This window comes from Numida meleagris, chromosome 6 (genome assembly GCF_002078875.1).
Source record: "Numida meleagris isolate 19003 breed g44 Domestic line chromosome 6, NumMel1.0, whole genome shotgun sequence".
NCBI lineage: Eukaryota > Metazoa > Chordata > Aves > Galliformes > Numididae > Numida > Numida meleagris.
This window is the reverse complement of record NC_034414.1, coordinates 15,877,947-15,904,614: the sequence shown is the minus strand read 5'-3', so window position 1 is coordinate 15,904,614 and position 26,668 is coordinate 15,877,947. Positions and strand designations below refer to the sequence as shown.

Genomic DNA, 26,668 nt, shown 5'->3' with positions numbered 1-26,668 from the left:
ATTGCATTGTGTAAAGGTGTTGCAGGGGTTCTGGCCCACAGAGCATCTTCTTAATTTTCTACCTTTTGAAACAAACCTGGGGTTATTTAAGAAATAATTTTCGTAGTCCTCCCCTGAGCTGTGGGCAGCAATGAAGGCAGACCTGTCAGGAGCTGCCTGAAGCTGTTTGGTCAGCTCAGAACTGCTGCTGGAAGCATACCTGGCAGGCTGGACTCCTCCTTTTTGCCTCCCCCCCTTTACTCCTAGAAATAACTTGTGAGGACATGTCAGAAATCTTTGTAATCTCAGAGTGAGTATGTCTCCCTTCTCCCAGTGCTGGATAGCGGGCACCTTGTTACGCTGTCTCTCACTTTGTGATTTTTTGGGCAGGAGCAGTTAACCAGCTTGTATGTGAGGGAAGGGACCAGGCTTTGGCATGGATTTAGGAGAGCTGGTGGGTCAGCTGTCCTCTGCCACAGGCTTTCCTGTATGGTCTCAGCAAATTTCTTGTCATTGGTGCTGGTAACAACAAGGCTGCTGTATCTAGAGGAATAGGATTGTGAGGAATTGTTGCTCTTTATCCTCTGGGAAGCTGGTGAGTGCTGGCTGTAGGAAGTGTGGGGAGGTAAGTAGGAGGAAGGCATGGGGGAGGATGTATGTATAAAGCAGAGCCTGTACATTGCCCGTTGCAGAACAGTCCCCTATTTTTCCTTTTGGTGTATGTGCAGCTATGGTTGAGTACCAGAAGAGGAGAGATTCAGTCTGTCTCATACAGCATCATCATAATAAAAAGACAGGTGGGGAAAGAGAATCAGCTGTGTATCACAGTGGCAAACAAGCCATAGAAATAAAAGCTCTGGCTGGCAGAGGAAGACTAGTTTGGTTCACCACCATTGTTGATGGTCTTTGTTGCAAAGGGGAAAGCAGCGTCAGAGGTGCTTTCTTGCATGAGCTAAATGAGCTGAACTGAGAGGAGCAAACCCTGTGCTTGCCTCTGTTCGAGCCTTGCCTGTGGGGTTCCAGCCCTGCACTCCAATGCAGTTTGTGGCTGTAGCGAGTTGAACTGGGGCTGGCCAGGTTCCTGGGCTGTAATGACATTCTTCAATCCTTCTCTTTTCAACTTCCAGGCACCTCAGAGCAAAAAGCCCCTCTTGAAGAAAGGGTCAGTGCTAGGCAGTTACCTGCTGGACGACAAGCCGGTCAAACGGTTAGATGGGCATCTGTGTTGTGTCCGTGGTGTCATTCTGTGCCCGCTGGAGCACTCTGTCGGTCAAACTGTGTCCCTTGTCTGGTTCCATGCCTCAGTGCTATCTGTCTGTCTGTGGGAACGTGGGGGAGATGAAGCTTGACTGTTGACACGAGGTGGTGTGGGCTCAGCGTGAAACTAAGGATGCTGTTGATGAACTTGCATGTGGTGCTGGCCCTCATCTAGGAATGTTTGTGGGATAGGAGGCAAGCAGGTTGCCTCGGAACTGGGCAGCTCTGCTAAAATGCCTGGATCATCTCCCAAGTGTGCTGTTCCTCCTCAGGCAGAAACCCTGTCTGTTGGTGCCTCATGCCAGAGCTTGTGTCCCTGGGGCATGGGAGAGGGCAGGATTTGCACAAGGCTGATGTTCTCTCTGGCAGCTGAAAGCCCCAAGGAGAAGGCCCAGCTCCAGGTGGGTCTGTCCTGCCCATCTGCCTCCATACGTCTGCAGGTGCTCGCCTGACACACCAGGCTTCTGGCCAGCCAGGACAGACAACCTTGTCTGTGTGGCCTATGCCTTTCTTTGCCTCTCTACGTGCAGATAATGCAGTGGTTTCAACAGCCACGTATGCATGCTTGTCTCACCTGTGCTGGCATTACGCATCAGCCCTTGTGAACTGTGTGCCATACCCACCTGTATTGGCCAAAAGCCTGGTTCTTCAGAGAGGCCAGCTACTGACCAGCTACTGACCAGCTATTTCTTGCAAAGATGCCACTAGTGGCTGCTGGCACAAACCAAATAGAAAGGCTTAGCAAGAAGAGAAGTCTGGCAGGAGAGGGTATTTGTCAGTTCTCTCTGTCCCAGTGCTGTCATACCACATTGCTTGAGACACATGAATAAACTGCATTAGATATAGAATCACTCATCACTCTTCTTGTGTTTGTATCCCTCCCTTTTTTTTTTCTCTTCCCTGAAGAGGCTTTTGAGCCTCAGCCCCTCATTGCTGCTTCTCCTCCTGGCCTTGGGAGATGGGGACTGATCCCCAGCGCCTGAGCCCAGGAGGATGTGTCTGTCTGTGCTGCAGAGGGAGAGGTCCCAGCTGCCCAGCTCTGGCCTGGCATTTGGGGCAGATGGAGGGAGGATGAGCAAGGGTGTGAGCACCATCTAACAGAAAAAAGTGCAGATGTGGCAGCAGGTGAATCTTGCAGCCTTGGTGAGGTGTAGCCACTGGAGAGCTGTTGCCTTAATTCCTGCATTAGTAGCAAGGGAAAAAAAATTGCATAGGCGGGATGTGCTGCCTCTATGCAGACTGACTGCAGTAAGCCTTTGGTCTCTCTTTCCTTCCAAATGGAATCTGGTGGCCAGCAAAAGTAATGGAGGTCTCTGATGGATAAAACCTTTGAATTGTGAGTCTTCTCACTCCCTTCTAGTTCTTTAACCACAGAAAGCCAAGGCAGACCAAAGACGATTCCTTGCTCCTTGGCAATGATTGCAGTAGTTTAAAATTGTTATTCTAGCTGTCTTTTGAAGTCTGTTCCTCCACTTACCATGTAGCAGCGTTTGGAAGTGATGGGCTGTTCAGCAGAGGGCAGTAATGTGCGTGCTTGCTGCATGCAGCCTCCTAAGGGTAATCGGACAGCCCTCGCTCTCCTTCCTGCGGCCAAAGCCCTTTTCACTAACCTGCAAACCTTTGTTACTTATTTTTGCATTGTATTTTTAAATCTTTGTTTCTGTTGCCACCTTTGTATACGTTGCCTCATTTTTCAGTACTGGGAAAAGTGGGTTGCAAAGAATCCTTGAAAAATCCAGAAGGTGGAAAAATTTCTGTTAAAATGAATGAAATATGTGTCAGCACATGAGCACAGCATAGCTCCAGGGAACTCTTTTCTCCCAGGGGTGTTGCTGATGCCTTAGTCACGGGGAGCAAATGCATGAAATAATATTCCTGCAAGTGTTGCGTATGCACTAATTGAATCACACTGGGTGTTTTGGGAACTTGCAACCCCCTCCTCCTTCTCTTCCCCTGCTTCCCCGCATCTGCCCGTTGTGGTGCCTGTGGGCTTCAATACAGACAACTGGCCTCTGCGGACCTTCCTGTCACCTTCCCAGTGGATATGGCAATGGAGGAACCCAACAGGAAGAATTGCAAGTACTTCTCGGGCAGTGGGACATGGCTGAAGGCAGGAGAAGGAGGCGGCGCGAACTTTGGAGAGAAGAACAGAGACCAAGATAAGTGGTCAGTGGGAGCAGATGCTGAGAGGCTGAAGATGGCTTTCAAGGGTGACGCTGACTGTAGAAAAAATGCAGATGGGTTGGATGATGCTCCGTTGTCTCCCAGAGGACAGCCAGTTGGCACTGAAACCAGGGTGAGTCTGATTACTTAGTGTACAGCCTCAAACACCTGCTACTGGGGACTGGAGGGTGTCTGACTTTTCCCATGTAACTCCAGCTCCATAGGTTTGTAGTACATTTAATGTTTTTCTTTTGTGATTTAATACCTAAATCAAACCACGGTCTGTGGCTGGGCTTTTCTAAACTGCATCTCTGTCTTCCATTATAGCTCCCCATGCTGGAGCCAGCTGGTTGTTCCCCCGATCGTATCTTCAAAGTTGTGTTTGTGGGGAACTCTGGCGTTGGTAAGAGTTCCTTCATCCATCGCTTCTGCTATGACAGGTTCTTGGCTGATCTCAATGCAACTATCGGTAAGAAATAGGGTTCCAGACTCATCTGATTAAGAAGGATGAGGAAGTTGGCCTGGAAGGGGTTGTTTTTGTTTTCTTTTCTGTCAGTTTAGCCCAGACAACTTCTAGCTCTTAACGACCTCAGTGAAGGTTGAGGAGGTGATCCTCCCTCTCTGCTTGGCCCTGGTGAGACCACATCTGGAGCACCGTGTCCAGTTCTGGGCTCCCCACTTCAGAAAAGACAGGGATTTCCTAGAAGGAGTCCAGTGGAAGGCCACAAAGATGATAAAGGGCCTGGAGCATCTTCCTTACGAGGGATGAGTAACCTGGGTCTGTTCAGGCTGGGGAAAAGAACACTGGGGGGTGGAATCTGATAAATGTTTATAAATACTTGATGGGAGGTGGGAGACAAATGGATGAGGCCAGGCTCTTCTCAGTGCTGTGTAGCAACAGGACAAGGAGTAATGGCCTAAAACTTTTACATACGAAGTTTCATACAAACATGCGGAAGAACTTTTTTACGGTAAGGGTGATGGAGCACTGGAACACGTTGCCCAGAGAGGTTGTGGAGTCTCCTTCTCTGGAGATATTCAAGACCTGTCTGGACGCCTAACTATGCAATCTATTGTAGGGTACCTACTTTAGCAGAAGGGTTGGACTCGATGATCTCTTGAGGTCCCTTCCAACCCCTGCAATTCTGCAGTTCTGTAAAGGTGGTGCCTCTTTCAGTTTTGAGTCAGTCTGGCAGTTTCCCTGCACTAGTGTTGATCTTGCTCTTGTTACCTCTCTGACAGGTATTGATTACCAGGTGAAGAGTCTGATGGTGGACAACACCCAAGTTGCTTTACAGCTGTGGGATACAGCTGGACAAGAAAGGTAAATAATTATGTGAGGATTTCCTGCTGCTGGGCTCAGTGTAAAAAAGAGAAGGATGGGGCAAGGAGTGCATGCACCTGGATATATCTCTGCTGATAAACTCGTGGAAGTGATAATTCTTGGCAGAGGGGCAATGTAATTTTTGGTGATGGTTCCTCATTTGAAATCCTCTAGTTTCAAAAGCATGGGCCATCGCAAGAAGATGTCACCAGCACTGCTGGAGAAGATCAAAGTAGCAGAGGACACACTTAACATTCATCTACAGTGCTACTAGAGATGAAGGCCCGCTACTACTTTCATGTAGTTTATACTTTATTTAGAATGTACTTTGAAGCTTAGGTTCAGAGGCACTTTTAAGGAGCTTGTCAAGCTCAGAGCCTGGCAAAAATAAGTATTAGGTATTTAATGCTAAATATGGTATGGGACCAAGCCTTCAGGAGGCAGCTGAAGTCATGGAAATATTAAAATCATGAGCAGTGCCAACAGAGTAGGGATGCTGCCTGCCTCAGTCAGCTAGATCATGCAGACTTTTTGGGAATGCACAGAGTAGGGTTTTCTATTGCAAGGCAAACTCTTCCAAACTCAAAGTTCATGCTGAAGAAATCATGATTTCTATTTCAGAAGACTACTCTGTTTTTTGGGTTTTTTAAAGTGCTGTAGGTGAATAGGAAGTTCTCATGACATTAAATGTGACACTTCATTGAGGCCAGGTTGCCTTAGAGGCCAAACTCAATGTATTGTCTCTGCAGAAGGACAGTACGCCTCTGAAGCAATAGTAGGTCTTAGATGTGAACTTGGAAGAAAGAACATGGCTCAGTGGTGATACTGAGTAGGAGGAAACCAAAACTTTTCTTACTTCTAGAGAAATATGAATTACTTCTAACTGGATGTGTGCAAGCGAATATCCTATAACATGCAGAGGAACTCCTTGTGCAGGGGAGAACTCCTTAGTGATCCCTCTGAGACTGGTTCGTGCTATATTTGACATTTTTTTCTGGAGCATCTAGCATGTCTGTATTTCCAGAGGTGTGTTTTGACTGCCAAAGAGACAGTCTGTGCTTTCTCAGTTGGGTTATCTGCCAGAATGGCATGCTCTTGGTGTAGTGAGACAGTACAGGCTTCAGGCAATCAGCTGAAGAGTTCAGGAGGGTCACTACTTGCTGCAGGTTTTCTTGGCTCTTAATAGGAGAGCTTGTTAGCTTGCACAGGGTGGAAATTCACAGCTGTCTAGTGAGATCTTGGTACTGGTGCTGCATGTATTTCCATCAGTTTGTAGGCAATATGATGACATAGCCTTATGACAAACTGCTTAGAGGTTTTAAGCGGGTTTTTTTTTTGTTTGTTTTAAATTGGAATTTATTCCCAAAATACAAGTCTGTTGTTCTAGCAGGTACCCACAGGACAATGTAGATGTCTGGTGGGAATTTCACCTGGAAATTGTTTCTAACATCTGAGTTTATGTATAACAGAATTGCTTTATAGATTTAAAATTGAGAATGGACTGTACTGATGCTAAGATCTTAATTGCAGTTTTAGCAGCACTGGGGCAGACATTATGCGCCTTGTTTATTCTGTGCTACAGCTTAATCTTCAGATTCTTCCAGACTTAGAAAAAAGTTCATGTTTTTTTCCATCCATTTCCTTTTATACAGGCAATTATCTTTTTCTGCCTCACCTAAACAGACTATTCTGTGCTTCTTTCCTCCTGACTTAGAAAGGTCCTGCTTCCTCAGCACCACATGTTTGGAAACACTCCTTACTCATGGCTGCCTGGTCTGCTGCACAGATGGGGTCTTAAAAGCCCAAGGATTTAACTGAATTGTCACCAGTCTGTACGCCAGCTCCAAGGGATGCATCTCATGCGCAGGGGCTGCCAGGCCTTGCAGGGAGCGCTAGAAGCCAGACGATCACTTTCTGTTTCATGTCATTACACCATCATGGTTCTGAGAGTGCCTTTGGTTTTGTTGGGGCTCAGGTTCCGGAGTATCACCAAGCAGTATTTCCGGAAGGCAGATGGGATTCTGGTGATGTACGACATTACGGCCGAGTGCTCCTTCATGGCAGTGCGGAACTGGATGAGCAGCATCCAGGTGAGAGCGGGGCTTCAGCTTTCTCATGCTGGCAGTGCTGCCTGTGCCTTGCTCTGGTCTTGCTCTGATGGTCTGTCTGGGAGCAATGTTCTTGGAGGCCTCAGGAGGTGCTTGGGAAGATGAATGCACAAAGAAGATGCTACAGGTACTGCCAATGGTAGCGTGTATGGAACCAGGGGCTTGTTGAAGGTACAGTGGCAGCCCTTTAAATGAGGAGGGATGTTTGCATGGCAGAAAGTAGTGGAACCTGCTAAAATAGTGGTACATGTAAGAAGCTGGTATGTGCTGGCAACATCTCCAAACAGCAGTTGTCACACCTATGTTCAGGTGAGGAAATCTCCTGGTATCTAGTCTGCGTGCAGCAAAGACATTTGGCCCTGGTGCATCTAGGCTCAGTTCTGCAGCACATACAGCACTTCACACAATCGCATTCTGACTCCTTTTGAATTTTCTAGATGACGCTCTAGAAATAGCTTATACTCGAAATAGCTTATGCTAGAAACAGCTTATTTTTCTTCATTTGCTGTAACTTTAACAGTTGATTTTTGTTTGTTTTCCTTTGTTGACTGTCTATCAATTTTTCCAAATTCTAAACAAAAAATATTCTTCCGTGGCTTGTGTCTGAGACTAAAATACCTCTGTATAATTTAAATATATTGCGTTTGGGTGGCTCAGAGTTGTAGGGAGAGTGTCAAGAGTGGGTTTGCTCTGAGATTGTGTTGTGTCGAAAAACAAGTCCTAAATTGAAAGAATAAGCATTGGTTGGAGGTTTCTAACGCTGTAAATTTCACAGGCCTGCTGGGCGAGGAAAAAAAGCTCATCTATTTCTCTAGACTTTAAAAGATCAAAGGTTAAGATTTTTCAAAACTAGCTGCTGGAAATCAGGCGCCTTTCCGGAGGGTTAAACTGAGCATGCAGAAAAACAAAGCACCCAAAATCTGTAGCTTTAAAAATATCTCATCTTTTCTTTCTCCCATCTTAGAATTTTTCTTACTTTGAAACCTCAGCTGTTCAGGTACTGTAAGTCCCCCAGAACAATCAAATTTGGAGATAATTTAAAGCCTTATTCTGCAGTCTTACTGTGATGACACTCTAGGGGAACACAGGGGGAGCTTCGCATAAGATAATGGGCTCCAGAAGTTGCCTAGGAATGACAGGCAGTACAGAGACCCTATGTCAACATTGAGAGCTGCTTAGCCGCTTACAGCAGCTTTCAGTAAGCGATGGTTGAGTTTAGGGTAGCACGTCCAATGAATAGTATCACACACACCAAAAGAGTTTTAACTGAAGAAGTCCTGCCTGGTCTTAAATGCAGTTTGCCCCATCAAGCTGTTGGACTTTTCTTTTGTCTTCTTATTTCCCAGAGAAGAACTTTTTCCCTGCCTTTCCTCTCTTAGCATCCCAGCTGTACATTTGAACCATTTGAAATATATTCCCATGGTTTAAGCTTCCTTCCACAAATCCCTGGGGCTGTTTGAGGAATGGCCCTTTAATAAGCTTAAGAGGCATATTTTGGCAGCTCCTTCAGGGACCCTAATCCTGCTGCCACTGAAGTCAGTGGCAATGCTTTTGTTTTGCATGATCTGGAGCAAGACCTGCTCCAAGATATTTCTGTCCCTCAGCTGAGTCTCTAGGATGTTTTGCTCTCTTTCTTTTGCAGGAAGGTATTGAGGATGGAGCTGTGGTTTTTCTACTTGGAAATAAAACGGATACCGCAGGGAGAGAGATCCGGAGAGTGCCCAAGGTGGAGGGGGAAAGGCTGGCAAAGGTGTGTCTCTGTGCTCTCCTGCTCCACTTGCTCTACAGCCTCCCTCCAGCTGTGAGCTGGACTGGTGGAGAGCCCTTCTTGGAGCTATTTCCCAGTATGGTACCTTCCCTCTCAGCCCTCAGTCTGACAAACGTGTACCAACGTTATGGTACCTGCCCTCCCTCCTTCCTTGCCGCCTCTATTTGTGTGCCTGCTGCTACCTTTATCCTCTCATCCCTGGGGGCCCTGCGGGGTGGGGACAGGGTTTCAGAAGTTTTCCCCATTTTTTGTACTTTGCAGCACAAAGGTAAGGCAATCCACTTATCCCAGAGGGGTGGTGTTTCTTCCTAAACACCTCCCACTTGTTACCTTCTGGATGCTCTGTCTGGGCCCACAGTTGCTGAAAAAGCATCTCATGCCCTGGCAAGGTGGGTACAGCAGCAGCAGCTACGTTGCTGGCCCCATCTGCTGCCAGCAGTTTCAGGTGGCAAGGTGGGTCAGTGCCCAAGAGTGTGGATAAAAGCTGGGGGAGAGTTGGCAGCTGACATTGGTGCTTGCTGTGTTCTTTGACAGGAATACAAGGCTGTCTTCTATGAGTGCAGTGCAATGACTGGCTATAACATCATGGAGCCCATGCTGCACATGGCCAGGTTAGTGATGGGAACAGTCACTCTGGGATATTTCCTCAGCTGTAGGTCACTGGTGGGCTCTCCTAGGGAATGGGCAAGAAGAGATGCTGTCAGAGACTGACTTTCTGCTGTGTCGATAAAAAGATCTGGAGCAATAGGTTCTTCTCCACTGACTCCAGGGCCCTGTCTTCTGTGGCTGGAGAGTACCAAGCATAGATGGGATGTCATCACATGCAAATCTTCCTCTGGCAGAGCTGGCTATTGAAAGATCAAGAGTTTAACTTGAATATTTCATCACAAGACTTTGTGTGCTATCCCAAATTTTAAGCTGGCATTTTCAATTTGAAATCTACATGCACCTCTAGGGAGCGGTTCTTCCATGCAGAATGTGATGTTTTGGAAGTAATATTTTTATTGCTAAAGATAAGGGAGGATAAGACGCTTTATAAAGCTGAAGGAAGTTTGCATTAAGATTTTTAGTTTCTTGAAAGCACTTGTGTTTGTTTTTTTTTAAAATACTTCGAAATCTTGTAAGAAAAATATCCTTTTGTTTTCTTTTATCCCTTCCCCTCCTGCTGTATCACCTCCGTTAAGCTCACAGCAGGACTTAGGTGTTTATTAACTGTGATGATTTAAGTAGATAAATCTTGTCTCCATGGCCTATGCCTTCAGCATGCTTTGTTACCATGCTGCTGCCAGGGACTGCCCAGAGAAGTGAAGTGAGCAGCATGAGATTCTGCCATCAGTGCAGGAGCTTGAAAACAAACTACAGACCACTAATGTCCAATCTGGTGTTCTGACCACTACACCATGCTGTCCCCTCTTGTCCATGTTCAGTTCCTTTCTCTGTTTCCCTGGAAATTCATGCTCCCTTTCTGCGTGCGGTTTATCTTATCCAGCTCCCAGAGGTAGCCCAGTCTTTGGACCAGTCACTTTTTACAATCCTAAACAGCCCTGGCTGATGGGAGAGCAAAGGGCGCGGTCAGATGCCGCTGCAGGAAGAGCTGAGTAGTTCGATTTTGTTCTTGATCTGTGCTGCTTGTTCCAGGTTGCTGACAGCACAAGAAGACAGGCAGAGGGAGAATGCCCTGCAGCTGGAAGATGTCAGGAGGAAAGGGTGCTGCACGTAAGGAACATCAATATGTCAGCAAGAGCCAAGTGTCAGCACCATTTCATGAAGCTGGGATTCCTTCTGAGCAAGTTGAATCTGATGGGATCAGGTCTGCAGAGACTTAGGGAAGCTGGTTTTCCTCATCAGGGAATTTCTAGGCACTAAATCAGGGCAGAATGTGCATATGATCTGTACTGTTCCCTTTCCCACCTGCATGTCCAGCCCTGGTCTCTGGAGGCCTCTGATCTCTTGGGGGAATTTGGCAGGCCTTAGCAAACAGCACAGACAGGGTCTTCTGTCCAGAGGTGTCATTTCCGTGTGAAATGATGAAGTCTTGTTCCTTCAGTTTCTGGCATAAAGGTGGCCTAGCAGCAGAGGGGAGGACACAGTGGGTGTTGTGTTAAATTATTTTAGTGTAAGAAATAAAGAGATGATTTTAAATTTGGGCTAACTCTAGGTAGTGAATCCTTTTCTCTCTAAGAGCAGCATCTTTTCTTGGTTCTGTAACAGCAAAGCCCAGCTGACAGCTTGCTGAGGTAGATAGGAAAGCCTTTATCTATTCTTGTAAGATCTGGATCAGACTCTGCACTTGGTGGGAAATCTGGTTTGACTTGCCAACACTGCAGATAACTGATTCCATATGTGGATATAGCACGAACTGATAAAACCATTCATCCCACTGGCTTTCTTTACTGTGTTACCCTAACGAACTTTGCCACTCTCCTTCTTGTACTGCTCACAGAACAGAGAACAGCTGCCCTGGGACTCACAGGCGACTGTTGTGCTGGCACATGCTGCTGTTCCATAACGTGCTGTGGGAGCTGTGCTGTATCTACTGGGGGCCACATATAGCCTGTTTCAAGGCTGAATGCTGCCTGTTTCCTCCCATTCTCTTACCCTTTCCTGAAAGGTCTTCAGCAGTTAGGAGTGGACATATCCGCAGTACTGAAACGTGCCCAGATCCCACCCTGCTGGCCTGGCAGCAGTGCTCTGAAATGTACTTGGGCTGGAAGGATGAGGTGGCCACCTCAGCTGCGGCGGGTACATAGTGAAATTTTTGCTTTTGCAGTGATCTTGTGCAATAACCTCCATTTCCTTATGAAGGGCCTCAGCAAGAAAAAGGCTGAACCTATTCCCTTTAGGAAGTAGCTTATTTTCCACCATGGAGTGGTGCAAAGCAGAACGAGGAGAAGTGAGGGCAGAGGTAGGAACTGGCCCCACAAACGCATCTCTCAGCTGCCCAGGCTCTACGTAGCTGCTGCTGTGCCTAGGTGTGAAGAGCCTTTCTTTCTCTGTTTTGTGGCTGAGTTGTTTTTAAAGCTTCGTGGGTTTCTCCCTGAGCCCATTTCTATATATGTCTTTGAAATCTTGGGCACAATATGTGATACTGCAGCTAGGAAATAGTTCTCCACCCCTCAGCATAGGCAAGGCCTGTATTTATCCACTTTCCTCTCATGGGATAAGGCGATTACTCTGGCTCCAAACATCTGTTTACTGCACAAGTTTCTCTGGGAATATTCCATGCAGGAAAAGTGCTCTGAGTCACCTACTGCATTACAAAATCTTTCCATGGTTCCTCCCAGTGCCATTTACTTCTGGTAGGAAAGAGGAAGCTTCTCATCGGAAGAGCCAGGTTCCTGACTTAAAGGAATAGCCAAAAGTACTAAATGTCCGCTCAGTCCTTGCTGCTGACTGTGGTTCTTGCTGTTGTACAGCTAGTGGGTTTAACTGCACAAACTGACCAGGAAGCAGTATGTTAGAAGAGGTCCTGAAGGAACCAGGGCTGCTGGTTTTGAGCAACACCACCAGAGCTGCCAGTGGAACTGCTGGTGTTTGCAAGAAAGGATGCTTGGGAAGCGAAATCTTCTCTGTTCTTGGAAAACACCTACCTTGCAGATACGGATTTTGTGCATTCTAGCCAGTGTGAAGGAGCGCAGACATTGTCACCTGCTAAATCAGTAAAACTCACTAGCTGACTTGGAGGAGCTGCTGTCAACAATTCATTTGCCTCATGCTCCAGTTGTAGGTTAATAAGGAGTGGCACTAAGAATTGGCATCTTTAGTCTGGGCACATCAATAATGCCAGAATTTACTTACCTGCAAGGATTTTGGAAGCTGCAGCAGAAGGAAGAGTGCACTATCTAATCTGCTAACATGGTTTGAATGTGCACCTCCCACACTGTGTAAAACCCACGTGAAAGATAAAGGAGTAAAATATACCTGGCACACAAGTACCGTACAGTATGTGGTAATTACCTTCTTCAGCACTGTCATACCGCAACAGGAAGAACTACCACGTGTTTGTTTTTTGTTTGGTTTTGGTTGGTTGGTTGTTCTTAATGTACAGTCTTAAGGATGTTTTCTTAGTGGGCAAGCAGGGTGCAGGCAATAAAGAAATACTGTCTTGCAAATGTTTGTGTTGAAATTTTTTTTCAGTAGCTGCACGAGATTCAGCCTCACTTGATTTAATTGCGTACTGCAGCATGTAGTTCTCAGGAAGGGTTGATAAGTCTGTTCCTGGTGGTGGTACGTACAGGAGACTTGTAAGTTATAAGTAAGGAGAGAGTTGATGAGAAACCCTTGTTTCTAGAGAAGCACAGGAGCAATTCATCTCCTGTTTTTTCTCTTTAGAGCAGCCAGAGTCTGGATGATCAGAGAAGGCAGAGCAGGGCGAACTAAGGAGATGCTTCCCCAGACTCTGGGGCCGATGTAGAGCTTTCAAACACAGCATGTTGTCTCCTTGTATCTATACTTGTAGAGCCAGGCATATTTAATAACACTCATGCATCCTGTTCACCAGAATTTGGAATTTCATAGCTCTTAGTCCTTGTACCCTATATTTATTTCAATATGTTTGTGTCTTACAGAACTATCTATCCGTAACTTTGGCCACAGAAATTATTACTCATTTCCCCTGCTATAAACAAACAGCACGGGAAGTAGTGCACTATAACTTTTTTTAGCAGGAACAGGGTGAACTTTTGGTTTGCCTATGATAAAGTGGCACAGAGGTTGTGCACTTGGACAACAGTAAGCGCTAGGGCGTGTTTTATACTGGATGGTGTGATGGTGTTTTGTTGGTTTTCTGGAGAAAATTTAAATTTCCTATTGGAAGACCCAAACACAACCTAGAGAGGCAGAAGAGCCCTTGACTGTGTGTGAGCACTGCTCTGTAACAACTAAAACATCGGTGTGGTACCACTGCTATTTTAATGAAAAAGTCCAAAACACAGCACCATACCAGCTACTATGAAGCCAATTAATGAGATTCCAGCCAAAACCAAGACATTGTGAGAATTTCTCCCGTTGCTGAATGGAGATCCCGGGAGCAGCCACACTCTTCAAGTGGCTGTTGGAAACTCCAGTATAAACAAAAAGCAAATAACAGGGATATCCTGAGGTGGTATGAGATAAGGGATGAAAAACAGACTGCCTGGGGGCTTACTGCTGCGCTGCATTGGCTGCAGTCTCTTAGTGGACAGGTGACTTTTTGCACACAATCTATAAACCATTTTGGAAATGTATCACAAGAAAGTACACTTCTTACAGCCTGGAAGGCTATCCTGGCACATGCAGCAGTGCAGCTGTGTATACAGTCAGGCTTAGAGCAAAGAAGAAAAAAAACAGCTGCTCTGACAAGCCCCCTCAGACCCACAAAGCTCTTGCACACAGGCAAGGGGACCCTGCTTTGCCTCGCATTTCACTCATCTCTTTCATGTTAATATGCTAAGGATAAACATAACAGGATTAGCCTGACAGCATCTCTTTGGCAGGCCAAAACAGGGATGAAGAGAGAGCATTAAGCCATGGTGCTAAGTTTAAAGCTTTCCCACGGGACAAATGCATGAATCGCAAAGGCCTGGGATGTTTATTTGTTTCTACCTACAACTGTGATAGGTGAGACGCAGGGGGAAAGCTCAGGGAATGATAAATAGCATTGCTAGAAAACCCCTGTAAAAGGGCAGATGGGGATCCTGATTCTCTGCTGTTTTAACACTGTCACTTCTACTTGAACAAGTTGGAGACATGACAGCATCTTCCACCCACCTCAAGTGCCTTCTTCTTGGGGCTGGAGCCCAGTGGGATTGACCCAGAGTACCTGGAAAGAAACGGGGCAATGCAGGGCCTCCCTTGGAAAGGCTCACCATCAATCAGGAATTAAGTCTATGCACCTGGCTGTGGTTTTATGGAGTGCCTCTGCTCTTTTCAAGCAGCTTGTTCCTGAGGTACCACAGCAAGTGCAACTGCTCAGTGGCTCACCAGCTGCCCTAGAGCCACTTTATTCCAGCAGCTTCAACTCCAAGAGATCCATCCACACACATTTAATCAGTCCCTATGGATCTCTCCTGGATTATTTTCTATTCTATTACCCTCTGTTGTTCATATATTTTCTTTTTTACTTCTTTAATTACTTAGTCCATACATAAAAAATACTTCATCCCTGGGTGTAGATTTTAGAGATCTTGGAGCTCATGCTTTATACCTTTAAATACTTTGTTTGAAAATCTCTTGGCTCCAGTAGATCTACAGTACTGCTGCTCAGCACTTTGGCAGCTCGTTGAGCTGCTGTCAGTCTACTCATTACTTATCTGCCTGTTAATGAGCCACACTGAAATTTCAGTTGGTGCAGCTACAATAATCTGGCTCCAGACTCCTCGGGCCCCCGAGGCATGCTTTAGACATCTCAAGCCAAGCAGTTTAATATGGCCTGATTCTGCGAACAGAAGATTAGCTGCGTGCTTCTTTTGAAGTGAATAAGTCACAGTAGAACTGGCCAGATAAAATTAGTTGTTTTTCAAGGTAAATATATATGTAATTAAATGCTTACAGGGATTGTATTTGTGCAGTTCTGGGCAGAGGTGGTGGTGGTGGCTCCGACAGGTGAGCACTGAAATGGCAAAGTGCTGCAGTGCAAATCCCTGCACGATGTGACCGTGCTGCTGGACTCATGCCTATTCCTCAGAGATGGCGGGGGGAAAAGGGGACATGGTGGTATAGCTCACATTTATCTGCAGGCTTTCCTTTTTCTTGCCCTGCCCAGCTCTGTGTGAAGCAGGCTGTTCTCTCCTGGTTTTGGTCTAACACAGCTCCCTGTTCTTTGAACCAGTCCCTTCCCTCTGACTCACTGTAAACTGAATGATGGTGAGCATCATCAGAACAAAACTGCTGTGAAGTGGGTCTCTCCTACCAGTCCACAGAGAGCTTCTTAGGCTGTCTGTCTTGGTCTCTTGCCTTAAAAAAAACATGGTATCAGTTTACTAATTGGTTTACTCATTGGAAAGGATGAAGAAGAAGTGGAGGCTCAGGGGAGACCTTATCACTCTCTACAGTGACCTGAAAGGAGGTTGTGGTGTAGTGGGGATCAGCTTCTCCCGGGTAACAGTGATAGGACGACATGGAATGGCCTCAAGTTGTGCCCGGGGAGATTCAGGTTGGATATTAGGAAAAATTTCTTAGAGTGGTGATGCACTGCACAGGCTGCCCAGGGAGGTGGTCGTGTCACCATCCGTGGAGGTGTACAAGAAAGGGTGGATGTGGCACTGAGGGATGTGGTCAGTGGGCATGGTGGGGGTGGGCTGGGGGTTGGAATTAGAATTGGTCATCTTAGAGGTCTTCTCCAATAGTAATGACTCCATGAAGCAATTGGGCATGTGGATCCCTAGTTAAGTCACAGTAGAGGCCAACACCTGCTGGGCCCTCAGCTGGCCTTTTCCCTCACTCTCTGCTCAGAACTCATCCCTCCCCAGCCAGCCCTAACAACCTGCAAGACTGCTCAGCCTCTGAGCGGAGCGAGTGGGGTCTCCCTTTGGACAGATCCCAGAGGGGCTGTGAACTGCCGTATTTGGACTGAAGTTGAAATGAGGTAATGGAAGGATGAGGCAATGCACCAGTCAGGGCTTGATCTTGATGGGCAGGATGTATCCTGGAAAAATCTTTAACAAGCAGCTCTGACGCCTCTAAAAAGAGAAAGGCTTGGAAAAAGAAGAGGTCGTGTTCTTCGCAATGTGGTGCCTGCGGCGATGGGAACGGCGGGTGAGGTGAAGGCGGCGGGAGCCAGAGGTCGCTGCTCCAGGGCGCGCTTTCGCGCTTGCACAGCGCTCCGAGACCACGCCGCAAGCACTGCAGGTGGACGGAATTCGGGGTGTTTTGTTTTGCAGAAAAACTAATTTTATTCTGTTTTTCAAAGCCGAAGGGGCGCCGCTAGCCCCTACCACCCGCCGGGCGAGCCGTACGTGAGGGCCCGCTGCCGAGGCACCGCCCGCTGGGCGTCCCGGGGCTGGGCCGGGCTGGGCGAGCCGTGCCGCCCTCCTCTCCTCCCTCCCCGCTTCCTGCCGTGCTCCCTTCCCTCCCTCTCCGCTCGGCAGGTCGGGGCGTGAGGCGGCGCGGAACACGGCGGCCCGGCGCGCTGCCGCTGAGGGGTGAGGCGGGGCGCCCCGAAATGGCGGACGCACGGGTTGTGAGGGGGGAGCGGCGCGCGGGGCTCCTCGCGGCCGTCGGCGCCGTGTGGTGCGGGCCGCCGGGTGCCTGCGGGCGGGAAGGGGTGAGGGGGCAGAGTCTGGGGGCTGCCGGCCGGGAGGCGGCGTGCGTGTGGTGCCCGTGGTCTCCTAGGGCCGGCTCTGCTCACGGGGTTGCTTCGCTTCCCTTTGAGATTTGCAGAACTTCCCTCAGGCTTTTCCAGTTTGAAAAGTGTTTTCATGTACCGCCTTCAGTTAAATTTGTAGGGCTGTTAGAGGCAGAGGATGGGGAGAGCTGGGGCTGACTGGAAATCCGGGCGACGTCCCGTTCCCTTCACCTGGGGAGCTGAATCAGTGCTGGTGATGGGTTGCTGCGGTGCTGTGTGTCCCTTGCCATGCGGGATCTTTCCCGTTAGTCTCTGCTGTTTCGTCTTACAAAGAACGTGAAGTGCTGTACATTTAACAGCAAAGTAAAATCTGATTCTTCTCAAGGACATCTACGATCAACCTGTTGCAGTATCCTGCTGTATTTTAACAATTACTTAGCCCTTGAAGTTTAGGCTAGCCTGTAGCATCCCTTAAAGTACCCTTCCCTCATCTCCCTCACTCACTGCCTTTCTTGCTCTGAGAGCCTGAGCGGTGTCTGCTAGAACAGGAGGTCACTAAGTGTCATCACCCGTCAGAGGTGGTGCCCAGGGGCAGCCGTTTTCTTGAGCCAGTTTTGAAAACAAGCCCCTTCTTCAAAACATGTTTCCATTCCTGTGGATGAGGCTGTTGCCTGGGCTGTTAAGAGATCTTTTGGAGCAGCAGATGCTGTCTGGGTGTTACTGGAGCTGGAGAGTCTCTCTCAGACAGCAGTCCATCCCCGTCCTGCTTGACTATTACTGCTATTGAAAGATGATGGCTTGAGATGGGGAGAGCATAGCGTTGCTCTTCTGAGCTGTTGCAGGCAGAGGTGAAGAGGAAAGGAACTGTTTCAAATACGTCTCAGCACTGAGCAAGTTCGGACTCAGTAAGTCTGGCCGTGGACAAAATGAGTGACTGTCTGAGCAGGACTGCTTGCCAAGTCCTGAGTTCATACAAAGTGGGTGCCTAGTATTCTTTAGCATAAACTGGGGTCTAATTTCCTAGCATAACCTTAGGCTTTCATGATTAAAAGCTACTATTTTAAGGAAAGTTCTTTGACACCTTCGTTTGATGTAGCGTGTCATTCATCTTAGAGGGGGACTGGCTCTTCTCTAAGCCCTATTTCATGGCAAACAAAAAGGAGCTGTCCTTCATGCTAAACATAGTTAAGTGCTGTGGCACTCCGCTAGAGAATGCTGCGTGTAACAAAAATTTACATGAGCTCAAGGTAAACTAGAAAAACAGGTGTAAGAATTTTTCTGAAGGAGTTTGTATCTAGGACAAGACTTCAATCCAGAAATCATTGGGAGCTTGGGAATACCTGGGGCAGCGTCACTTAGAGTTTATCTGAGGCATCTGATGACAGGTCCCTGTCAAAGAGGGGTGCCCTACTTGTGTGGGTCTTTGCTCTGGCTCGCTATAGCTGCTCAAAGGAGCAAGTATTTCAAGTCAGATATCCTTGCTGAGAGCTTGGGTTGTGAGTGGGAGCTGCTGGCACCCTTTGAGCTCCTCTGTGTAAGTACCCTGAGATTACATCTTCGCTCTTTAGTGTCCTGATGACCTTGTGTTCCTGCTGTGGACATCTTTTTGCCCATATGCAATATTTTTGCAAAAATCATCTATTGTTCCAAAGCTGCCATCAGCTACCCAATGCATGTGACTTCTGTTAAATAATAGCCTAGTTTCATGGTGGAGTCCTTCTGTGATGGAGGAGAATCACTGGTTTCAGCTGCCTGGTAAAAGTCTTGGCAGTCCCTCAGTTGGCCTCAGTAAACAATAAGAACATATCTTTTCTGTTTGTTTGGAGTAATGTCCTATGTGTGATAGCTGTTCATGTTTCACTCTGGAGTCCAAAGTGGTTAGTCCTTCCTGCTATGTGTTTTTTTGTGTGCTTAACAGCCACATTTTCATCCTATCTCAAGGCAGGTGTACTGTGGGAGGACTTGCTTTTAGGGACAGTGCCAAGAGCAGACTGCTGAGTAAGAGGAGTTTTGATAGCCTGATTGGAACTGTGGCTCTCCTTCTCTTGGACCTGTTATAGAAGCCATCTTCTGAGTTAGTAAAGAGCACCACCCTAAAAAGATTTTTCAGAAATGCTTTGGCTTCCCAGCCTTGTGCAGAAGGAAAGCACAATGCCAATTTGAAAGGGAGCAGGAAACAGGCAGAGCAATTTGGCTTAAGTCTGTGTTTGAGATAAACACGGCCACATTTCCTGCCCTTCAGGGTTTCACTCTATGATTTGTGCTGTCATTAGTGCTGTGTAGGATGAACAGCAGCAGCCCTGTGCAGCATTGCTTTTCATTTTGCTGCCAGGTAGTTCTACTAAGAGCAAAACATGGCTTGTTCTGTCAGACTTCAGTATGGCACGGGAGAGATGAACTGCCTCACCTCGCTCCCACTGGCTGCCAACCCCATGCAGCATCGGCAGCTTTGCTGATCAGTGTGAGATTTTGTGGCTGTGACTCCTGCTAGTGCAGTCTGGCATGCTGTCTCGCCATGTACTGCCTGTGTTGTTCCTGCTTGTCTGCAGAATTGTTGTATTCCTCTCTATTCCCACAGCCCCTTTTCTTCCTCCAAACAGCAGACGACGAATCCAGCCTTAAGTGAGCGCTTCCATACTGCTGCTGTGCTGACTTACACTTCATGTTGCTTCTTTTTGAGTACAGTAAGGCATACGTTGCCAAAATCCTGGGTCTGCAAAGGACGTTTTTGGTGTGGCTTCCTCAAGTTTGTACGATGAGTTGTGAGAGATTCTTCAGCAAGGGGGTGGAAGAAAGCTGCTTGTATCCCTTTGTGAAGCAAAAATGTTAGGTGGGGGTGGCCAGTGGCATGGTATCTATCTATTAAGAAGTTTCCAAGGCACATTCTGTATTATTCACAGCTAATCAAAGTTGTAGTGCAGATCTGTGGCTGTTTCCATTGCACATATGCAGACCGAGCAACAATTCTCTTGCTTTTGAGGCAGCCCCAAAGAGGTTGTGAGCTATATGTCGCGTAGTTGGTTGACCACAGGTAAATGTCTGGCATTTCCAGGTCTCTTATAAAGCAATCGTGCTGTTACTGTGGCTTTCTTGTGCCTTCTGCCTAAGAATAAAGCTCTGAAAGATAAAATGTGGAAGTACCGACTCTGAAAAACAAAAGGGGAGCTTTGCTATTTCATGTATTTCATGTTTCAGTCTACTACTACAGTCCCCGGTGGCTTTGTCAGCCTGGCTCCTTAAAGCTCATGAATAGATTCTCCTGCCCTCCCCAGCTGTATCTCTGCTCCCAGACTTGACACTAGGTATCTCCAGCTGCTCCCTGAGTACTTGTACCAACAGCGGTCATGGAAAGCCAGAGGGAGAGTTACTCCCGGAAATGATGGCACATCCCTACTTCTTTGGCTGTGAGGAATGGAAACCAAGTCTTCATGATTGTTTAAAATCCTCTAGATCCTTCTGGTGAAGACCTGGTCTCCTTCCATCTCTCTTCTTCATCCTTCCTTTCAAACTCTGGACACAATTTTCCTCTTGCCGCAGCAACGTGCACTTTGGCAGAACTTTCCCCCGCAATAGTGACCATCTCTCCAATCCAGGAGAAACGCCCCTTTCCCTGTGCCTGAAGCTCAAGTGCAGAGGGAGAGACAGGAAGAGAAGGGCTGCAGGATGCAGACGAGGTGATCTGTCAAGTCTGCAGAGAGCACCTCGCACCATCCCTCCTGAGGGCACAGAAGCCATTTGCTGCCAGCCCTTGGCAGATATCAGCACTGAAATAGCAGCACTGATGAGCATCTCGGCAGTGCTCTGCTCCTTCCCGCCTGTCAGGCTCCTCTGCCTGTGATCTCAACAGCCTGGCATCCGGGGGGAATGGTTTCAATCAGTCCTATTAATCCTGAGTTCTGGCTGCTCTACCATAATAAAATTCTAGGCAGAGTGAGCAGGAGGATAATTGCTGTTTTGCACTCCTGATGTTTCATGCCAAAATAAGAGAGGTTGGAGCTGCATTTGGGTATGACTGGCTCGGTCCGTGTTTCTCACGCAAATTCCTCTTGCTAGCCAGGTGCTTGTGGTTCTTCCCTGCTAACTGGAGATGTGCCAGAGGTAAAAAGATGTAAACTTAAGTAGCCGGTGGCACGTGTCAGCTGTATGTGTGTATATTGTGCATTTTTTGATGCCAGCAGTGCTGGATGGTAGTGGTATTTATCTAGGGGGATAGGAGAGGACATCAGGAATTAATGTTCTGCAGAGGTTAATGGAATACTTGGCAGCTATGTAACTTCTCTTGGATATTGACCCACAGCCACTGTCAGCAGAATACAGACCACCAAATACAGTTTGAATCGTGTAGTGAGCTCCACAGTACGAATTGCGGGCTGCGTCCATGCAGGCTGCCACTGAGTTGCTTATCATACCTACTGCTGAGCATGAGTGTGAAGGGCGAGAGTGCGTCCCAGTGAGGATGTGGGAAGAAGCACGTTGAGAGGAAACAAAACAGTTGTGGGAAAGGCCGGAAATGAGAAGTGTGGGAGGTGTAGAAGGGATGTTGCTCAGAACCACAGATTGTTCCTGCTAGTTTCTCCTGACAAAGGCCCATTATTGCTGAGCCAGAAATAGGTGACATCAAACGCTTGGCACCGACTGTAGTTTCTTATCTATTGCTGGTACTGGATCTGAATGCAGAAGGAGCAAAGTTCACTTTTGCAGCCCAGGGAAACAGAACAGAGCAGGGGAAGCTGGCGCAGTGGAAAGAGTTGCCAGGCTCTACCTAGATGGCTGGATTCAGGTGGAGTTTGTCCCTGTAGCTGCAGAGTGGAAGGTGCACGTTCCTAAGAAGCTGTGTGGTTGTGCTGAAGTATGCAACATGTTTCCTATGTATCTTTGCTGTCAAAGGAGTGGGACAGGTTGGAAAGATGAAATACCTTCTGGAGATGCTGTAGGAAAAAGATCTGGATGAGCTGAAATTATATCTGATGCCTCACCCAAGAACACTTCCCCCTTATGTGGGAGAAGTAGACAGGAGAAACACCAAGAGATTAATTACTGTTTTGCACTCCAAGTGCTGTGTGGCAGATGGAGTTGGTTTTTGGGGTCTGGACCATGTTTGGGTATGACCAGCTTGGTACGTGTTTCTAACCGCAATTCCTCTGGCTGGTCAGGTGGTTGTGGTTCTCCCCTGCCAGCTGGAAGAGCGCAGAGCAGGTCTGTAGGTGTGTTTCAGGTAGCAGTGCAGTCAGCTTGATGAAGTGTAGGTGGCTCCTTAGAAGGATGTAAGCATAAGAAGCCACTGGTGGAAGCAGATTGCTGGTCTCGTGGGATGAGGAGAGGCAGTCAGGAAGGTTAACAGCTTGGCAGCTGGTTAGATACTAACTATGGCTTACCAGCCTCATATACACAGAGGATTTTAGGCTTGTGCCGGCTCTGTTTATTTAGACTTTCAGCTATGTACAGCACCCAGCAAACTGCTCACTCGTGAATGTAACTGGACAGCAAACAATGGCTTTTCCATTGGCTAAATTCACTTACAACTGCAACCAAGAGAGGTTTGGAGTAGGAATTTCTGGAGGGGACGTTTCTGTTGTGTTTGAGCCTTGATGACCTGTTATCTGCTAATCTGTCAGAGCATGAGCAGCAGTGTCTGCGTGGTTGTGTTTTCAGAGCGTGCTCTTATCCTCAGCGACCACAACAGTGCAACATTAGAAAAAATAAGGGAGAAGCACAGGACCAGTCCATTTTACACACTATTGGAGCCAGCCTGTGGATGCCATTCATGCTGGTGTGTCTGGCATGCCAGCCCGTGAGCGTGGAGGAGGCAGGCGTGAGTCACAGCTTGTGAATGTCAGTATCTCTTCTTAGCTGTGGTGGAATCCAGAAGGGAGGAGTTCATGCCCCCATATCCCCCCCCATGTTGCCCTGGAGACAGAGGTGATGTTTCATTTTGCTTCGTGGTAGCTGTAAGCTGCAGGCAGAGCTCCAAGGGTGGCTGCAGGGAGCTGCCTGTACAGTCTGTCTGTTCCTTAAGTATAATCTCTGCACGTTTGGAGAAGTGTTGGGCTTTGTGCTTGTCAGTACAACTCTTTCAGCATAGAAGGGGTGAATCTGGTGCAGTGTGGGAGCACTGCTTTCTGAGGAGTGGAGCCACCAGCTAGCAGAAAAATGTGTTTAGTTGCCCTTAGGTCTCCCCTCACTGTATGGAGAGCAGAGCAGCCCTCTCTCACCCCTGTGGCTTAGATGAGAGGTCTGCAAGAGGTGAGATGTGTGATTTGCCACAGCCTGCTGTAGTCTGCAATTTACCTTGTTGTCTTGAAGAGGATTTATTTTTCTTTCCACTTTTATGCATAGGATCTCTTTCTACATCTGTGGAGGAGGAACTGTTGGGCTGCTGGCTGCTGTGCCTCTGAGTCCCGGGTTGCTGTCTCATTCCTACTGCTGAGAGGGGAACGTACAAGCATGCTGCTGAGCTCCTGTGCTGTGCTAAGGAATGAGTAACAAAGCCTGCTCTGTTCGCTGCCTGCTCGCCAGGGCTTTCCTCTGCTGTGTTCCTAGGCAGGAAAAAAGGGAATTTAAACCACTGTACTTACAAAAAGGAAAAATCCCAGCTATTGACCTCCCAGGCCGTTTGCCTTAGAATTGGTCAGAGTACTGGGGAAATGTTGTTCCTGACTCACAGCTGTGCTGTAAGAAGCTTGCAGGGAGGGAAAAGCTGACAGCTGGAGGGGGAAACTGCTTTCTCTAGCGTCGAGATGTTTGCCATCTTTCTATCACAGAGAGAAATGCTCTGCTGCTTTTTACCAAGCTCAGAGTAGTAGTCCAAAGCCTGAGCATGTGCCAGTAAGATTTGGAGAGGCTCCTGAAGGAATGAAGTATGTGGTTACTCTCGTTTCCTGAAGTGTTTTTTGTGTCTTTCTGGTGTTTGAGAGTGAATCCGGGTTGTCCCAGACAAGTAGGATGGACTACTTCAAGCCTTTAAAATTATAACCTTTAAAATAGCGGGAAGTCAAACGAGATTATATGATCCCTCTAGATGTGAAAATTAGCTCTGCAGGGAGGGGAAAAAAAAAAAAGAAAGGATTAAGTATCAAACTCCTTTTAAGCTTTCCTGTAACAAGGCTTGCTCATACAGTGCTGGAATCACCTGAAGGCTCATTGATGAAGTAATCCATGGCAGGATTTTTCAGCTGCATCTGAAGTGCAGCCAATGTGTGCTGACACCTGTTAGAAGAGCTCTCTTCCATTTTCTTATCCCTCCCTGCTCCAAATGAAGCAGACGATACTGAGAGAGACCCACCAAAGCCCAGCGCACCTCTGTGCTGATTATAGCTCTGTTCCCTTTATGAAGCCTCCGCCTGCCCTTTGCCTGGAGTTTACTTGAAGCAGCACGGAGTACCTTTGTGAGCCCAGCTCCCAGTGCTGCTGTGAGCAGCTCTGGCTGGTGGCTTTAGAGCCTCCTGGCGTGCGCTCTGGGGGCTACTTTTTGCCTCTGCCTTCAGCCCTGGCAAAGGGCCAGCAAGTAATTGCCTTGAGGACAGCCCTCTACTTCCAGTTATTAATTCACGTGGTGATGCCTCCCTGTCAAGCTTACAGGCTGGTCTAAAAACAGCGGCATAAATGGTTCTGGTACTTAAAGCCTACTGCACAGGGGGGAGGCAGAAGGGGGAGAAATGTTTTATTTTTGGCTGGTGTTGTTTGATTTTTGCTGGAAGGACGATCCTTCCTCAGTGCAGCCTCATGCAGAGTGGATTGGGTGTTTTCAGTATTGCTCCTCTAGCAAGAGGAAGGAGACAGCTTCTATGCACTGGACTTGCAGCTCCAGGGAATGAAAAGTCACTTAATTTGCCCTTGGTTGTGCTTGATATTTGATCTGGCTCTAGTGAAGTGTTTTTAGCTCTGAAAAGAACTCCTGATAGCATTTGATCACTCCAAAGCGGACTTGGAGACACGGACCTTGGGGGGGCTAAATAAGGACTGACGATCAGAAGAGACTTCTTGGCCATTCCTGTGGTTCTGCTTTTAGAGGAGTGGTTATTTCCAGGTGTGACAGCAGTGCTGCATGAGGTAGCTGTGCTGGGCAGGAGGGGAAGCTCCTGCAGGTCCTGCCAGCAGCTCTCTAGCTGCCTTACTGAGGTGAGAGGTGCTGTAGGCAACGTTCCCTTTCCTGTCAGCACACAGGGGGTCTGCAGAGTGCATTGCCCCATTCCTAGTTCTACAGGTACCTGGTCTATCGCAAGCATGCTGAGAAGTTGTCGCTTGTTGCTGGCACCAGTACTCAGCTAATCAGCAACGTGTCCAAAGTGATAAGACTGTTACCTTCATTTCCATTGTCAAATCCTTTCTCAGCTGCTTTTAAAATACAGCCTTTGTGCAGCTTAGACTGAGGCTGGCTGCCTGGGTAGGGGTTGTGTTCTGGCCCCTAGGACTTTGGCTTTGTTGCTTCCACCACAGAAAGTGCAAACAGGAACAGCCTGGTTAAAGCAAAACAGGTGTTGCACAGCCGTTAAACGTGGCCAGCTGTTCATGCTCCTCTTACGTTCTGTTGTGCTGTCTACAGCCAGCTGTCTCAGGTGCAGGCATGGAAGTGCTAACAGGTAGTTTGAAAACTTGGCATTTTACAGCTTTGTATTCTGCAGTGGTCTTCAGAGGACAGAGCAGTTGGGCAAATGAATCTTGAATCTCGAGATGCGAGAAGAGTCTTTTCCTACTGCTCCTGTTACATCATGATACCTTTTTTCTTTGTTGAGTTGCTTTGAGGAGGTAGGGTCTTTCAGACTGTGAGACTGCTGGACTTTGTGTCATCGAGAGGCGAGGAACGGTGACATCAACTGCCTGCACTCTCTTCTAAAAAATGCTGGTCACGTTTTTGCTGGTGGCATTTAAAGTCTAAGCATTCGTTTGTGAGCTAAGTCAGATGAAGATGGTGAACTGCTGTGAGCGTGCACCTGATATTGTAGGTAGCTAGAAAATCCACTGGCTTTTAGTTGGTAGCATTTTCACTGCTGAGATTAGTAGGGAATAGCAATGGAAGCACCTCTGCAAAGAGACAGCAGCCAAACTCTGAATGCTAGCCACAGCGCATCCCTCGGTTAGTCTTTGCACCAAGCCCGAACTCCTGTGTGAAAAGCCACCTATTTATAGAGTGAGCACAAAGTGGTGGTCACTGCATTATTTGAAAATGGCTTTGAATTTGTGTACAGAATTGCCTGAGTAGCTTTGTGGGGGCAGGGAGGATTATAATGAGTGCGTTTGTTGGCTTGGTCCTAGAACTGGCCTGGTGACAGGGAGGGGAGGGAGGCTCTGTGCCTATTGCATGAAAACACTGAGGATGCGGTGGCTTTGCTTCTGAGAGCGGAGCTGAAATTGACAGTGTAATTAATAGGAGGGGATCAGGAGGAAAGCTGATTCTGCACAAACTGTTCTGTTTAGAAAGACGGCTTAATGCTGCTGGTAAATTCTCCAGTGCAGACAAAGCCCTGCTTTTGAAAGCAAAACAAAACATGGTGCCCATGAACAGAGATGGGAATACGGAATTTATAATATCAATAGTAGCCTGTAATGGGCGTGGTTTGTCTTGTCTGTTGGCTAACCCTGATCTGTCCGAACTGTTATTCCTTATCCCAGCAAACTCTCCTTGCTGTGAGCTTTCTGCAAACACACCCCAGCTGCTGATTTCTTGCACTTCAAGTGCACAAGAAAAAAGGCGGTTATTGTTCTCCTCAGTTCAATGACTGGTGAAGTGGTTCCTGTGTATAAATAGTGTAGAGTGCTAGGGCATCCTTCTGAATAAAGGAGGCCTTATTAGATACAAGATGATGTGG

The 26,668-nt window shown here is 47.5% G+C and overlaps 2 protein-coding genes across 4 annotated transcripts in view; both read left to right on the top strand.

Moving 5' to 3' along the window:
• The window catches only part of CRACR2B (calcium release activated channel regulator 2B), a 39,909-nt gene extending 27,202 nt beyond the window's left edge, over nt 1–12,707 (top strand). The window contains exons 11-18 of one of the 2 annotated variants that reach the window (XM_021402759.1): nt 1,107–1,186; nt 3,238–3,532; nt 3,727–3,868; nt 4,642–4,723; nt 6,699–6,813; nt 8,474–8,581; nt 9,134–9,210; nt 10,238–12,707. In XM_021402759.1, the coding sequence (XP_021258434.1) occupies nt 1,107–1,186; nt 3,238–3,532; nt 3,727–3,868; nt 4,642–4,723; nt 6,699–6,813; nt 8,474–8,581; nt 9,134–9,210; nt 10,238–10,319 (981 nt within the window). In that variant the 3' untranslated portion in view covers nt 10,320–12,707. Of the gene's footprint in view, nt 1–1,106; nt 1,187–3,237; nt 3,533–3,726; nt 3,869–4,641; nt 4,724–6,437; nt 6,814–8,473; nt 8,582–9,133; nt 9,211–10,237 lie in introns of those variants that run through there. The other variant, XR_002440410.1, reaches the window with a different exon arrangement.
• CD151 (CD151 molecule (Raph blood group)) overlaps nt 16,563–26,668 on the top strand; it is a 33,035-nt gene continuing 22,929 nt past the window's right edge. The window contains exon 1 of one of the 2 annotated variants that reach the window (XM_021402762.1): nt 16,563–16,719. The gene's annotated coding sequence lies outside the window, so the exon portion shown is untranslated. The remainder of the gene's footprint in view (nt 16,720–26,668) is intronic. The other variant, XM_021402763.1, reaches the window with a different exon arrangement.